The 16,869-nt window shown below is 45.4% G+C and overlaps 1 protein-coding gene across 2 annotated transcripts in view; it reads right to left on the reverse strand.

Annotated features, from left to right (window-relative positions):
• Positions 1-830: 830 nt before the first annotated feature.
• The window catches only part of kat6a (K(lysine) acetyltransferase 6A), a 39,292-nt gene continuing 23,253 nt past the window's right edge, over positions 831-16,869 (reverse strand). For both annotated transcript variants that reach the window (XM_044112752.1, XM_044112753.1), the window contains exons 9-17: positions 11,570-11,685; positions 11,292-11,433; positions 11,038-11,199; positions 9,889-9,982; positions 9,574-9,805; positions 8,559-8,757; positions 7,809-8,474; positions 6,588-6,849; positions 831-6,474 (exon numbers count right to left, since the gene is read on the reverse strand). In XM_044112752.1, coding sequence (XP_043968687.1) covers positions 3,200-6,474; positions 6,588-6,849; positions 7,809-8,474; positions 8,559-8,757; positions 9,574-9,805; positions 9,889-9,982; positions 11,038-11,199; positions 11,292-11,433; positions 11,570-11,685 — 5,148 coding nt within the window. In that variant the 3' untranslated portion in view covers positions 831-3,199. The remainder of the gene's footprint in view (positions 6,475-6,587; positions 6,850-7,808; positions 8,475-8,558; positions 8,758-9,573; positions 9,806-9,888; positions 9,983-11,037; positions 11,200-11,291; positions 11,434-11,569; positions 11,686-16,869) is intronic.

The following is a 16,869-nucleotide window of genomic DNA, read 5'->3' on the forward strand; positions in this document are numbered from 1 at the left end:
TAAATCAGATGGCATCATTTTAAAAATGATGCCATCTGATGTGCACCAGTTCCTCCTGCAGCAAAACAGCCCCACAAAGATGACGCTACCACCATGCTTCACTTTGGGATGGTTTTTCTGCCACTTCCTCCCAAATGCAATGATGGTCGTAACAGTTTGATTTCATTGGACCACTGATAAAGGTCTTTGTCTCTGTGTAAATTAGAAAACTGCAATCTGAACACGTTTCTCTGTGAACAAGGATTCGGTCTTACCAGCTTCAGCCGCCATCTTCACAAGGTCTTTGTCTTTTTTCTGGGGTCAATTTGCAAAATTCTGACCAAAACACGTTTATCTTTGGGATATTCCCTGAGCGGTACAATGATTGGACATTTACATCATGTCTGTACTTGAATAAGATTGAAAAGATGAACACGGCACCTTCAAGCATTGGTAAATTGCTCAAAAGGGTGAACCAAGCTTGTACTGCTGCACAACTCTCTGGTATCTTGGCTGAATTTTCAACAAAGAAAAGTTATTTATTTAGTGTGCCTCCAATTAACTCAAATGTGTCGTTTATCAGGTTTCCAAATCTGGGGTTTTCCTCACTGCCTAAAGAGATGGTAATCAATTTGTACACTTCTGATTGTGAAGACATTAATAAATTAACCTCTGACATTACAACAGAGGTATGTAGCAAAAAGAAATCATTCTGGTTATTGTAACCGACCTAAAACATAAGAAGCTTGTTGCGATTTAACTTTATGTGGAACAAACATGCTAACCGAGCCTAGAAACCCTTTCAGGCGTGGCTGGAGGCGACGACCGCTTCATCAGGAAAGAAACGTGAGTGGCTCAACATAATTTATTTCCATTTTATGTTAAAATGTACAGAGTTCTTGCTAAGAAAGAAAAATAAAAAATAAAAACAAAATGAATAACTTGAAATACATACAGGGACAGAGTAGAGAGCTGAGGCGGCTGAGCACGACTCAACCTTCACTGTGTGCTCCGCTGTCACCCGCGTCTCTTTATTTTGCGCTCTCTCTTAGCATACAACGCGACATGTACAATTACAAAGGATACAAAAAGGGAAGCAATATAAACAGACAAATATACCGAGCTCATTTGTACATGCCTCTTAAATGTAAGGAAGTCATCCTATACCCACGCACGCACGCACACACACATACACGCACGCACACGAGTAAAAAAGAAAAACAATAAACAAAACGAAAACAATGCCAAGTGACCTTTAGATATTTGTAGTCCTTTTGTTTAAAATAGCATTAATATACTACAGAAAGATAGAAAAACTCTAGAGATGAGATGGAATGGAGAGGTTAAAGGCATCTTAAAGTCACTAAAAGTGAGTGGTAATTTTTTTTACATTTTGAATTTCTTCGCAATTATCCAAGAGGCGAGCTAAAAAAATGTTTGTTATTTTTTTTGTTGTCGTTTCCTGAAACAGAAGTGAGAAGGTACGGAGGGGGAGGGGGACAAAAAAATGACAGTACCAATATCAATGTCAGAATTTCCTTTTTATATTATAGAAAAAAAAAAATCTCTACAATAGTTTTCTAAAGACAAAAAGAGTCAGCTTTTGTGTCATAAAAGAAAGCTGCCCAGTCTGATAAAATTCAGAAACCAAATGACAAAAGAAACGAGGACAGAACAGAACAGAGCGATACACTCAAAAGAAAGTATGCATGTAGAAAAAAGAAAAACACAAACGAGAACAACAACAACAAAAAAATCCCGTCCTCTTTTGACTTTAAATACTGGTACATGGAGCGACCTGTTTACACCTGTCATCTGAACGCCGTACCCCATGGGGAAAGTCGGAGCGCTCACTCGTCTCTCACCCTGCTTTAGCTTAAGTGCGCCTCCGTCCGAGGGCCGACCCGAGCACTAGACCGGGCATTTTAGGCACACCTTTCAGAAAGGCTGGATGTCTGCTGCCAAACGTCTAGTCAGTGGGAGTGCAGAAAGAAACACTACAGTTTTAACTAAAAAAAATAAAAAATAAAGAACCCTTGACTCTGAGCAGGTCAACTCTGCTTCCCCCAAGCTGCTAAAAACAACAAGAACTGACACTGTACACCGTCGGTCAGTGGAGTGTGGACAAAAAGAAGGAGCTGAATGTTGGACGATCCTGAGCTAGCCGCCGATTGGCGACGGCTAGTCAGCGTGTGTGGATGTTACATATATACGTGTGTAAGGGAAGTACCAGAATATTTACATCTAAAATTGTTTCCAAGTGGCAGCAAACTGGAAAATAATGCTACTTGTTTCTTTTATGGACATATCATTAATAAGACAGTAACACGCTCGGCTCCTCTGTCTTTGCCGTGTTTTTTGGTACAACACTGTCCATCTGGGAAGACAGAGACTCTGGAAAACAGCTCAGACGCCGCCTCAGATACCCGAGCCTTCCGCTTTTTATCTTATTTTATTTTAATTGTTTTGGAGGAACCGTCGTCTGACCCGAGCTGCCTCGGAGAGACGCTCAACCTTTTCGGAGAGGCCTAGCGGGTGTGTGTGTGTGGTGTGTGTGTCACCGTTTCGGAATGCCACACATATAAAGACAAAAGCAAATAAGAGGTCGGACTGCACACGAGTACTCCGAAAAAACGAACAGAAAAAAAAAAAAGACGACAAGAAAAATAATATATAACATTATGTTTAACAAAACAGTCCACCTACAAGCTTTCATGGTCTTTTTTTTTTAAGATAAGGCTTCCTATATCAATTAAAAGATTGTGTGCATGGTTGGATATACTCAGTTAACCATTCTTTAAATCTCATTCAAAGTCTGTTGGAGGAAGGAATTCCTGTATCGTCTCTCTGGGTCATTCATGGTTTTCTTTGTTTTGTTTTAGTTGTTTTTTTTGGTCGTTCTTGACCTCCCGCTCCAGGGGACACTGTACCCCATTTTGGCTCTTTGAACGTCAGGGGGCCCCTGATTCAGCCCTGTGGTACGCGTCCCGAATCCCCGAACACAGCCAGCTGAAGGGAGAACCAAGCCCCAAAAAAATTAAAAACCTGGACAAAAATGACTGCGCAGAGGAACAGGATATCCAAGCACACTCCGCCTCCGATCAACCTAGCCCCGCCCCCCTCGCTGCCAGCAGAGGCACTGGACCAGGCAGAGGGGAGCGAGGGGCATTTTAAAAACATTATGAGAGTCAATACTGGTCCCACGTCTCCGTCGCCCTGCTCATCTGCTCATGTACGGCGACTGTTTCGGGACGCCAGCGTAGCTGTGGTGGGAAGGGCCCGTGTACATCATGTTGCTATGGTGATTGGGCTGCATAGGCTGCTGGGGGTAACCCTGGCCTCCCATCATGCCCATCTGCATCTGCATGGGGTACTGCGCTGGCTGGTTCATGTAGGGGGGGTTGCTGTGGTAACCGCTGTTCATCATACTCTGCGGCATTCTGTAACCGGCCGACATGGCGTTCAGGGGCGTCATGTTCATGGAGTTGTACGGCGCCGGCGTGGGCATGAGGTTGGGCATCATGCCGCGCTGCACCGTCAGCGTCCGGGTGGTGCCCTGCATGGCCGAGCTGCGGCCGTAGAGCTGCTGCTGATGCGAGGCTGGCGCCAGCTGCTGTGTGGCTTTGGAGCGGATGGAGATGTGGCCTTTGACCGTGGCCATCTGCCCCTGCAACCTGTGCGACTGCGGAGGACCCAGGCTGATGTTGGTCGCTGGCATGTTGCACTGCAGCTGCAGCGAGCCCAGGTTCATGGAGCTGGAGCTGAGGTTGGCCGGTGAGGTCATGGTGGGCTGGCCTTGAGGAAGGGCATGGGGCGAAGGGGCCAGGCCTGGGTTGGACAGGGAGACGCTGGTGGCGTACGACGTGACGGAGGCAGAGTGCGAGTAGGGCATGGCGTGTGGGTCCATGATAGTGTTGGTGAGCTGTTGGAGCTTCGCCAGGCTGAAAGTGGCCGTGGACTGAGGATAGCTCCCTGTGCCGAAGTCCTGGCTCATCCGCTCGTAGATGGCACGGCCTCCTCCTCCGCCCCCTCCGCTTTCTGGGATCTCCATGATCATGGGTGTGGAGGCGAAACCGTTGCCCATGCTGCATTGGGACAATGCCTGTTGCTGTGGTGGCGGCGGCGCTGAAGGTTGGGATTGAGGATTGGAGGTTTGCTGCGGCTGCTGAGGCGGTTGCTGGGGAACCTTTTTCTGCGACTGAGGTTGCTGCTGCTGCTGGTTGGTGCTGGGGGGCCTCTCGATCACTCCGCAGCTTTGAGGGGACTTGATACCGCAGCTGGGGGTGTTGGAAGGAGGTGGGGGTGGCGGAGGCTGCGGCACTGCATTACTAGCTCCTGGTCCAGTTTGCTGGATGAGGCTGCAGCTGCCCATTCCCAACTGGGACCCCCCATTTGCTGTGGAGGGCGCGAGGCTGGGAGTCTGCACAAAGGAGCAACTGTTGGACTGCGAAGACGAGGAAGATGGAGTGGCAGAGGTGGTGGAGGAGGAAGATGACGAAGCTGCAGAGGGTCCGGCCACGACTGCACCCGACATCGCCCCTCCGTTACCCCCGCTTCCTGTTCCGTTGCCCCCTCCGCCGCCCATAGTGGAGTCGTAGCTGCTGGGGTTGTCGTAATTCTCTGTCGTGCTCTCGATGCTGCCCAGATCACTGAAGCCACTGTCCACAACCTGCTGCGAGTGGTCCGACACCGATGGCACGTCCATCATTGGAGAAGTCTCCATATTCTGCTGGGATGGGGCAGACAGTGAGCTCGGGTGTTCTGGAGTGATTTGGGTGTAGCTGCTGCTGCTGCTGCCTGTGGATCCGGTGGGGCCCGGCGTACCGCCCCTCTGTCCGGCCGGCGCGCTCTCCACGACGGCTGAAGACAACCCTGGACTGTTGACCGAGCGGACAGACTGGTTGGGCAAAGGAGGCACTGGAGGATTTGGGAGTGGGCTGCTATGTTGTGAAGCTCCACACTCCTCCACCAAAGGCAGACCCTCCTCTTCGTTCTCCCCCGTGTGGCTGTAACTCTGCAGGGTCCGGCATGCAGCTAGTGTCTCCTCGCAGTCTTGGTAAGCGCCATGGTGGGGCTGCGGCTCTGCCTCTTCCTCCTGGGCCTCTCCTTGCGTCAGCGACTGCACGGCCTGCATCGTCTCCAGGTCCAGCTCGTTGGAGTGCTGATGCTGGTGGTGTGTATGGTGTTGGCCCAACTCCTCCTTATACTCAGAGTGCTGGTGTGGGTGGGAGTGTGCGTGTTGAGGTTCCATCAACAGCGTGACGTCTTTGTCGTCCGGGTGTAGCGACTCCAGCTGCATGTTCTCAGAAGGGACGGCCATAGCGGTGACCGTCTCCACGGCTGCAGCCGCTGCGGCCGACTCCTCTTGCTCCCTGCGCCGCCTCTCCTCCTGCACGGGGTCAGTGGAAGGAGGCGGAGACTTGGCTTCCTGCACCTCCTTCTCAGCCTCCTCCTCCTCCTCGTCTTCCTCCTGCTTGCTGACATAGGTTGGCACCACGCTGTTGTCCATGTCTAAAAAAGCCTCGCCACCTTGGGGTTCTTCTTTGACCGGAGGAGAGTTTGGCCGAGATGTGGGCTCATCCTCGTCCTCCTCATCCTCCTCGTCTTCTTCGTCGTCCGTATCCTGTCTTTTTCTCGACTTGCAGCTGTTGCTCTTGTCTTCTAAATGCCCGTCACCTTCGTCATCTGCGTCGTGCTCTTCGCTCCGCCTGCTGCCGGAACCCGGTGTGACGGCCACTCGCCTGGTGACGCTGCTGCCTCCGCTGCCCATGCTGCCACTTTCCTCTTCTTCCCTGTCTTCGTTGTCGTCATCGTCCTGCCCGTCAGCTACCTCTGCGTCGTGGGGTTGGGAATGTGGGGCCCGTGGCCCTGACGCAGACGAGGAAGAAGAGGGGGACAGTAGGGGACGGGATGGTGGACGGCTGGGCTTGTCGTCCACCCATGCGGTTTCAGTGTCCTCGTCGTCATCTTCTTCATCCTCTTCGTCCGGCTCGGAGGTGGGAGGAGGCTTGGCGGCAGGCTGCGGTGGCTGGTGGATGGAACGGTTCTTTGGCGGCCTCCCTCGCCTTTTGGGCACTTTTTGTTCGGTAGGTTTAGGGAAATAGTCGTCATCGTCCGAGTCTTTTTGTTTGTCAGTTTCGCCGAGTCGCAGACTTGTGTGATCCTCTCCCTGGAGCAGCTGGGAGTCTTTGTCCAGCCGCTGTCTTTCCTTCTCCTGCTTCTCCGCCTCCTCCCGTTGAAGATACCAGCCCCGCGGCTTGCGGCCAGGCTTCATTTTGATTTTAGGGGTGTGCAAATCTCTGCTTTGGATCTGGCCGCCTTCTTGGTTAGGCCCACCACCGGGGGGTTTCCCGGGATCGCATTTCGCCCACTGCGGTTTGCGGCTCTTTCCTTTTGGCCAACCCTTCTTCTTCTTGACAGGGACCTCGGGGTTGACCACTGTTAACTCTGATGGCCTCGCTGCCAGTGCGGATACACTCAGAACAGGTGTTAGCTCTGGAAAAGCAAGAAGAAAAGCAAGAATTATGAAAAACCTACACCAGGGAATGTAGAGATATCTACACTAAACTCCTCATGTCTTTCGTAAAAAACAAAAACAATTTGTTTACCATCTTCCTCTGAATCAGAGAGGTTGGAGTGGCGAGGTCTCTTGGGTGTTGGCTCAGACAATCTCAGAGCAGATCTCGCTGGGGGGTAGCGACGCAGTGGGTGGCCCAGAGACGTTTCCTCTACAAGTCTGGGCATAGGCCTCTCGGAATCTGAGTCTACAAAGGGCTCATCCAACACCTCTGTCGTCTCGGAAATGGTCTCCGTCACCACGCTGCTCTGTGGGTGACTGCTCCGACGAAACCGAGGCCTCTTTAGGGGTTTCTAGGAAGGAACAATGCAATCTATTTAGACGTCACGATCTCTGTCTAAAGCTGGAACTGCAGTTTGTAGGGGATTCACACTGGACATGCACCAGTCAGAATTTTTGGAGTTCTGATCTTCAGTTTTTTGTTGTTGTTTTTTTTGCCAATACAGGTAGTGGCTGATTCAAAATTTTATTTAAGATGTATGATTTAATAAGCCGACATGCAAAGAAGATTCAAACTATTTTTTTTTCTTGCTTTTCTGCCAGAAAGTAACTAATTATAGGCAACTTAGTGCCATGTGTGAAAGAGAGCAGTCATTGTAAGACCAGATTTTACTATTTTATGAAGAGTTAAAAATTATTGAAAAGTGCACATTTGAGGATGCTTTTACACCCAGACAATCTAGAACTGGAGTTCTTTTCACTTCAATAGAAGCCCAGCTGCCTTCTGCTTAAGCAGTTCAGATTCCAGATATCCACTGTGAGGTGATAAAATCGGCCCAATTGAACTCTGGGCCATGTAGACTAGACCAACAGATCTGGTAAGAATCAAGTTAAGTTGGATTTAGCATGTTATATTGACGAACACTTCGGTTAGTGCACATAGCATCACTAAACACTGTAACGCTATGTGACGACGTCATTCCCTCAAAGTGTGGAAGTATGCTTGATTTGGAAATGTTAACACTCTTTTTGAAATCTCAACAGACTCGGTTTGCCTTCCTGTTATCTAGTAGAAGTATTGCTCTCTCCTAGATGCTGAATGAATCACAAACTTTTCATTTCAATAGCTTATTTCATTTTTTTCCTCTGAATTAAATTTTTTATACCTCAACGACACTGAAAACAGTTAACTTCAGAGAATCCTTCCCTCTGTAACACCATCTACAGCGAAGCTGGTGAGATTGGATTTTTGACTTTCTGAGTGGCCTTCTTGGTGCATCTCTAATTCTGACAGCTTCAGCCAGTTCCTTACCTTGCATTTGAGGCCTATTGCTGGCTTGGTGAGGATGGGCGGGGAGCATCCCCTCTCCTCGTCGTCATCTTCGTCGTCGTCCTCCTCGTCGTCGCTGCTCTCGCTGAAGCAGCTCTTGTCGACAGACGCCGCTTCATTTAACCTGAACAGGACCGACTGTGTCAGTCCCTCCCCAGTCCCGTCTGGAAGCCTAGGCTTCGGGCCCCTCTTCTTTCTCGGCGGTCGCCCTCTTCGCGTGGTAGGGGTTATGGAGGGGTACCTCGCCAAGTCCAGAGAGTGAAAAGCTGAGGAGTCTCCCTGTCTATCCAAGGAGAAAAGGGACGGTGGGCTGCTCGAAGAGCCAGCTGTCCGGCCCTCCCCCAGAATCTCATCGTCTTCATCGTCCTCGTCTTCCATGGGGCGGATCTTGGGTGGCCGTCCGACGCGCGTGCTGTTCTTTATCTTGCCCCAGGGGCAGTTTTTGGGTGGACGACCCCGCGGCCGACGCTCGCCGTTCGTTGGCAGAGGAGGGTGCGCAGCATCTGGGACAGACGGCTGGCCATGGACGGATGGGGAAGCTGGGGTGCTTTGGTTGATGGGAAACCCCAGGAAGCCCTTTGTTTCTTCATCCTCCACTCTCTGCTGCATCTGCCAGGGTGTTGTTGGAACCTTGTGGCTTGGTTTCATCTGCTCAGATCATAGAAATATATAAAATATTTATCAATTTTATGTCAAATAAACCCCCCCTCCCAATTTTGTTGTGCCTACTACCTTATGAATGCCATCGTCTGGTCCTTCGTTGTCCTCCTCTTCCTCCTCCTCCTCTCCATCCGTTTCCGAGACGACGGTATTTGTGACAATGACCGGCGTCCAGCGGAGACACTCGGGGTCAACTTCCAGCTGTCGCGGCCGAGCCAGGAGGCGAGCCATGTGGTTGGCCACCACCTTTTCCCTTCGCACCAACACAAGCCTGCAAAAAAAAAAAAAAAGAAAAAAAAAAAGAAGGAGCATTACAGTTGTTTCAACTTCAACAGTACTTGACTGACTTGAGATGTTTCTTTTTTTTAAAACAGAGGCTAAAATGTACCAAATCACAAATTTGTTTGACAACTCTGCACCGGTACAGCATTTATCTGTTCCAGTAGCTTCACAAGTTTGGTCAAACATCGAAAAACAACTTTAATTTGTTGGGTCAGTGCAATAATTAGCAGAACAGCCAATGTAAAATAAATAATGAAACTGAAACTGACAAAAACAATAGGTTGACTAACTTGGTCAAAGATGTAAAAAATAAACTGCAACAAACCTTCTTTCAAGTGGTTCAGAAAGCGGAATCTAGAATCTAATGTGATCTACAATTTCTTTCAGCATCAGGACCGATACAGATATTAATATCGGATCGCCGCATCTCTACACTTTACTTTAGAGATACACCAATATGAAAGTTTGGGTCGATATAAATATTCACAATTAATGCTGTTGTCATGACTGACAAGATATATATTTCACTACTGTTTCAACACGTTTGGGGGAAAAAAATGACCAGAAACAGACTGCAACGAGATAAATATAAATACAGGTTGTTCGTATCGGCTCGGTTTTATTTATCGGAACCGATACTCTTAAAAAGTGACTAATATCAGCCAACGTTAGCGCTGATATATCGTGCATCCCTGCTTTACTTCTGTGCTTCACTACGATGTGCGACAACTTGAGGAAACCTGAGCGGAGCCCTGAACCGCTCTGGACGTGTGAAGCCGCGCGGCTTTAAGCCGTCGCTCCTGACCTGTCTCCTCGCTGCTCCAGCATGTTGAGGCTGTGCAGGGTGGTGGTGATGTCCTGCGGGCAGATGCCCGTCTTCTTGCTGAGCTGCCGTATGGTGAGCTGCCGGTCGCGGACCTCGTGAAGGCACTCCAGCACCACGCTGCGCCAGTAGGCCATGTAGGACAGCCGGCCCAGGTCCGACAGGGGCTTTTCCGGGGAGCCGGGTTGCCCTTCCCGTTTTGACAGCAGGTAGCCTAGAAAGAAACGACAACAGTTTTATGCGTTGTAGGACAACGGACGACGTTTTCAGGCGTTTTGGGTGGACAGCAGGCCTTACTAAAGTCGATGAGAAAGCGTCCGTAGCCCTTGCGCTGGTATTGTGGAAGAATCATGATGCATGATACGTTGTATTTCTGTTGACAGTGCTTCTCCTGCAGAAGAACAGAATGAATATTAGCATTTTTTTTTTTCTTTGAGTGAATGGACATAGGGTTTTTATTCTGTTTTCATTCTTGCAGAGGGAAAAAAGTTGATGAATGATCCTTCAATATAGGATTGTAGGGTGTGCCTGCAGAGTTTGTTTATTTCATTTAATCCGATTAGTTTTTTCCCCTCAGTTGCAGAAGTATTCAGTCCTTTTGAACTCATGTCCCAACCGCACACTTCCGTTTATTTTAATGCCATTTTATGGGATAGATAAGGTAATGCATAATTGTAAGAAATTCTTTTTCCCCAAAAAATATTTGAGAAGTATGGCTTGCATCTGATTGGTCTAAATCAACAACAGAACTGTTATCGTGCAGGTACAACTCAAATCTTCTGCAGTCTCTAATTTTTAACTATTTCTCCGTATTTAACTTCACTAATTTCTCTAATTCATTCGCTTTGATAAGATTACACTTCACTGATAATCATGATGCTGCCATGTTTCATAATGTCCCATAACTTTTTTTGGGGGAAAAAATTGTAAATTTAGATGAATATTTCCTTTAGGAAATCTGTCCTACAAAAAAAAGGAACCTCTCTTTACGATTAAAAATATAGATAAACAAAATTTAGCAAAAAGAGGATGGGTAGTTTTTTCCCTGGATGGAAAATGATGTGTTATTAAAAAAACCCACATAAATTTCAACATAATGAAAAGAAAAACAGATCTAAAAGAATATTACTGGAACTTTCAGTGTGGAATTTTAGTGCAAATATACGAGCAATATTAAAAACGGTTTAAAACTGCAATTTATTGTTATATCTACACTTAAAACATTAGCTGCTTCTTCTAATTCCTTTAGCCAAAGTTAAGAGCCATTGTTTAAGGCCTAAAGAGTCACTTGTGGCTAAACTTCTACAACAACTTTTAGAATAACAACTGGAGTTTGTGGCTGTACGGAAATATGAAAAGGTTGTTTGCGCACTGCTTCTGGTTTAATGGTGTAAATGCATTTATCTCATGAAAACAAAGCTTCCCTACGTTCCAAGTCCTGCGTACCTTGGAGAAGTAGCCGACCAGATGGCAACCTTTGTTGTCGTTCTGCGTGAGGACGTAGAAAAGGAAGGGCTCGACGTCGTAGTAAAGGGTCTTGTGGTCCAGGAAAAGTTTGGCCAGCAGACACAGGTTCTGACAGTAGATTGTGCTAACGTTTCCATCGACCTGTGGCGGGTTGAAAGGGTAAGACGCCAATGATTAGGACTTTTGGTCTCATCTTTTGACACCCAGTCGCGTTCCCTGAACACATTACTCACCTCAAAAACAGAAACCTTGTCCTTCCTGTAGATCTCGTTGGCCGGAGGGTGGAACCAGCTGCACTTCTTCATGTGCTGGTAGAGGATACTGCGGCTCTTCATGTAGCGCAGGCAGAACTCACACAGGTACAGTTTGGGGAGCCTATGAAGACGGACGAGAAGATGGTTAAACATGGAACAAGCCCATTCAGATAACAGACGACAGCAAGCGACAACTTGTGGACTGGACTGGAAGTCATGTACATTTTGTGCTAGTATTTTTCGTTGCGTTAGCTTACCTGCTGTACTCCTGCGGGTACGGAGACGAGTACCAGGTCTGGATTTCAAACTTGCCAAATTCAATGACTGACGGACAGCGCATCTGTGGGTCTGGTGGACCAGTCACGCCAACTTTCTGTTTGGGTCAACGACAGACCAGGAAATGGGTCACAAATAGCTCATCGTTGGCAAGATAGGCATTAGAAATAGACCAAGAAGTGACTGGTCATGAAAAACAGTGGTTACCAAACGAAGAGAATTAAGTTAGATACTTCCAACTTCAGATATCTGTTTAAAAAGGAATGGAATATTGCTTAAAATTAGTTATTTTTCAGAACTAATGTTGGCACTGTGGCGTTAGCTGAATTAAGTTTCAGTTAGCTCTAATAGACGTATCTCACTGGGATATTCCTAAAAGGACACATATTAAGACATGCAGAAACACACATGCAGGTTTAAGATACCCATGGGGGGACTTCCGGTTTGAACGTCATCGTGATGGCCGCGCTGTGAACGGGCTCCCTAGAGAACCTAAGAAATTGAAATCCCAACCCCACTTAAACGACGAAAACATACCTATAAAGGTGAAAAAGATCTGGGGTGAGCGAAATACTTCAAAACCGATGCTTTGTAACGCTAATAAGCGGACGTTTAAAGTCGAGAAAATATTGCTAGCATTTTAGCTAATGCCAACTGCTATTCATCTCGAACCTCCGGTCTGGAAAATTACCGCTGCACTTTCTGACTTGAACTAAACAAACAACAGTGATACTATGGCTGAATGGGAGACGGTATTGCAGGAATTAAGAGGCTTCCGACAGGAAAATAATGCGCATCTGGGGGAAATAAAAGAAGAAATTCGAAAGATGAACACCAGACTAGATGAGGCTGAGGATCGGATTGAAAAAGCGGAGGAGAGGATTTTAACCACGGAGGACGCCGTCTCTGAAATAATAAAGCTACAGATAAAGCTGGAGGATAAACTAATGGACCTAGAAAGCCGTACACGAAGAGAGAACATACGCATTTATGGCGTACCCGAGGCGGCAGAACGGGACTCGGCGTCAATGGGTGACTTTGTGGAGAAGTTGCTCCGTGAGGGCTTGGCGCTGACCCAAGACGAGCTCGACATACACATTGAACGGGCCCACCGCTCTCTAGGCCCTTCGCCTCCAAGCGACGCTCCCCCGCGATCTATTGTTGTGAAATTCCTCAGTTTTAAAACCAAAGAACTTCTCCTTCGCAAAGCATGGCAGAAAAGAGGATTTACCTGGAACGGCAAGCAAGTGAATTTGGACCATGACTATCCCCCTCTGATTTTGAAAAAACGAAGAGAATACGCAGACGTGCGCAAGATTCTGAAGGAGCAGCAAATCCCCTTTCAGACTCTCTTTCCTGCCCGGCTGAGGGTGAAATATGGAGATGAAACAAAGATCTACAATACAGTGGTGGAAGCTACTGAAGACATGTCCAGTAGAGGCTACGCTGTGCGGGTCGTTAAGTCACCAGAAACGGCCCTGGAGCATCTGAAGCAGCTGACCTGGACCAGAGTACGCGGCGGATCGGGGAGTGGGCCAGCAAACAAGAGGCGGGACCCCGCAGCCGGTTACAAAGAAAAACTCAGAGCCTTCAAGAGGTCTTCTCCCACGCATAAGGAAAATTAAGGTTTATTCACTCTGTTACTAACAATTAAGATTTGTATTTGGTTTATGAAGTACAATAAGTAAATAAGACAGGTTTCTTACGGTGCTCTCTACACCGAAGCCATAGCCACCAAGGGCCCCTTCATCAACCGATGAAGAAGCTGCCTTCGGAGGTGAAGCAGGGTTCTCATCCGAGACCCCCACCTTGGAAGTCAAGAGTTCAGTTTGAGTTCTGTTTGTTCTTAATGTTGATTTCTTTATATGTTCTATGTTCAGTGTTTTTTAGAGTGAGCGGGGAGCCCAATAATCTTTGTGATATAATTAAGAAATATAAGTTAGATGAGTAGCAGGTTGATAAAATTGGTGTCAAACAACATTAATGGCTTACATAGTCCAGTAAAAAGGCAGAAAGTCCTATCTAAACTTAAGAGAGATAAAGCCCAAATTGTTTTATTGCAGGAAACACATCTACCGGATAGCGAGCATGTTAAGTTAAACAAGATGGGTTTTAAACATGTGTTTTTTTCGTCCCACAAGTCTGGGAGGCGAAGGGGAGTGGCAATTTTGTTATCTGGAATTCTCAACTATCAACACATATCAGAGTACAAAGATAAAGAAGGTCGCTACATAATGATTACGGGCAGGATTGATGGTATCATGACCACCATCCTGAATATATACATTCCACCGGGCAGCAAATGGTCCTTGTATAGACAGATTCTCGAAATTGCAACAACGAGGAGTCAGGGAACTTTAATATGCGGTGGTGACTTCAATATTTTATTAAACACCAAATTTGATTCTTCTAGTGGGAAAGGCGATGGACGAAATATTGGCAAGAGGATGGGACACCTCATGGACGATTTAGGATTAGTGGATGTATGGCGAGAACATCACCCAACTAATAGAGAATATACCCACTTCTCCCATCCTCATAACTTATATTCTAGGTTAGATTACATTCTTACGTTCAAGAATGATTTGTTTAAAATTAAAACCTGCGAAATCGGTCCATGTACAATCTCTGACCATAATCCAGTTTACGCTGATATTTGTCTGAATGGGAAAAAGAGATCTACATTATGGAGGATGAATACAAATATTTTAAACTATCCAAACATTAAAGAGAAGTTAAAAAAAGAAATAGAAAATTATTTAGCTCAAAATGATAATGAGGAGGTGTCACCAGGAATATTATGGGACGCAATGAAGGCGGTGATTAGAGGGAAAATAATTAGTATATCCACCCACTTAAAAAAGGAAAACATACAAAAACGTAAATACCTGGAAGATAAATTGTTAAAACTGCAACACGAACACTCTGTGACTATGAACGACAGCATTAAATCGGATATAGCAAAATTTAAAAAAGAATTAGACGACTTAAACATGGTTGAAGTACAGAGAAAAATAATTTTTAACAAACAGCAGTACTGTGATGTAGGCGGGAAATCATTAAAACTTCTTTCATATAAACTCAGAAAGCAGCAAGCAGAGAGGACGATACACAAAATAAGAAATCCTTTAGATGGCCAATTAGAAACCGAAGAGGAGAAAATTCAACAATGTTTTCAGAACTATTACAGAAAACTTTACTCCCAAAACCATGTAGATAACAACCAAGATGTTAATATTTTTCTATCTAATTTGGAGCTACCAACAGTGACAGAGGAACAAAATAAATTGTTAGTATCCACAATAACCAGAGAAGAAATTCACTCGGCAATTAAAAGATTAAAAGGGGGTAAAATGGCAGGATCAGATGGATTTGGCCCAGAATGGTATAAAATAATGCAGGATCATTTGACTCCCATCTTGCAGAAAACATTTAATTGGGTAATGAAGGGAAAAATTGTACCCCCGTCATGGAAAGAAGCAATAATCTCTATAATTAAAAAAGAAGGAAAAGATCATCTAAATTGTAGTAACTACCGCCCAATCAGTGTATTAAATATTGATTATAAGTTGTTCACTTCCATCATCTCTAAGAGACTTGAAATTATCCTACCAGGACTAATACATAATGATCAAACAGGCTTTATTAAACATCGACAAACTCAAGATAACATTAGGAAAGTTTTACATATTATGAACCAGGTTCACAGACAAAAAATAGAGACTTTAGTGTTAAGTTTAGACGCCGAAAAGGCATTCGATTCCGTGAGGTGGCCCTTTTTATACCAGGTCCTTGAGAGATTTGGATTTGATAAATCTATAATAGATACTATATCTGGGTTGTATGATAAACCAACAGCCAGAATTAAAATTAATGGAGACCTTACTGAATCATTCATACTCGAGCGAGGTACTCGACAGGGCTGCTGTCTGTCGCCACTCCTCTTCGCCTTGTTTATAGAACCATTGAGCCAATGGATCAGACAAAGACGGGATATAACTGGAATAAGGACCATTGGAGGAGAGCAAAAATTGGCATTGTTTGCTGATGACTTGTTGCTTGTTATATCTCATCCTACTCAGGCTCTCCCCAAGTTAATGAAAATCTTATCAGATTTCGGTCTATACTCAGGGTACAAGGTTAATGTGAACAAAACACAAGCCTTAACTGTGAATTATGACCCACCAGCTGAAATTAAAAATAGCTATAAATGGAAATGGGAGGCAGATAGTATTAGGTACCTGGGGGTGGTGATCCACCGTGACCCTAATGAAATGTTTGAAGCCAATTATGCCCCCTTGAACACAGCCATAAAGTCAGATATCCAAAGATGGAATGCCATACCTTTTTTAGACCTACACTCCAGGATTGAGTCAGTTAATTTAAACATTCTCCCCCGACTTTTGTATTTATTTCAATCCCTACCAGTTCCCGTACCGTCAAAACAATTTGTAGAATGGGATAAGATGCTGTCCAAATACATTTGGAAAGGGAAAAAAGCCAGAGTCAAATACAAAACTCTACAATTAAAAAAGGAAAAAGGGGGTTGTGGGCTTCCATGTTTACGAGAATATTTCTGTGCAGCTCAGTTGAGACCTTTGATATGTTTGTGTTGTCCGGATTACACTGCAGGATGGAAAAATGTGGAAGGAAAACGGTCAAAACAATGCCGATTAAAGCCATAATAGCTGACACAAAATTACAGAGTAAAATTAATTTGGCAGATGAACCAATATCACAAGTAATGATATCTGCATGGAACGAAGCAATTAGAATTTGTGATTTAGAAAATGCCTCTAAACTCTTAAGATGGTGCGCTTACGATTCGGATTTCCCCCCAAATCAACAGGACGATAGATTCAAGAAGTGGATTTCAAAAGGCCTAACTAATTACTATTCCTTTCTCCATAAAGGGACGTTCCAATGCTTTGAGACCCTGAAAAGAAAACATGATTTATGTGCAGATGACTTTTTTAGATTTTTACAGGTCAGAAATTATTTTAATAAAGAGCTAAAAGTACATTTACATAATTTGAGATTTGTGGAAACGTTTATATTACTAACTAAATCAAAACCAGGTAAAACAATTTCCAGGTTATATGACGCCATCCTGCGGTGTAAGAAGGACAGCACTGTTTACATTAAAATGAAGTGTGACAAAGAAGCCAGCCTGACAATTTCAGAAGAAGATTGGGGCCACATCTGTAAGATTCCATGGACAACAACAAGATCGAAGGTTTGGCGTGAATTCTGCTGGAAAAATATTATAAGATTTTTTATA

Source organism: Gambusia affinis, linkage group LG03 (genome assembly GCF_019740435.1).
Source record: "Gambusia affinis linkage group LG03, SWU_Gaff_1.0, whole genome shotgun sequence".
NCBI classification, from domain to species: Eukaryota; Metazoa; Chordata; class Actinopteri; order Cyprinodontiformes; family Poeciliidae; genus Gambusia; species Gambusia affinis.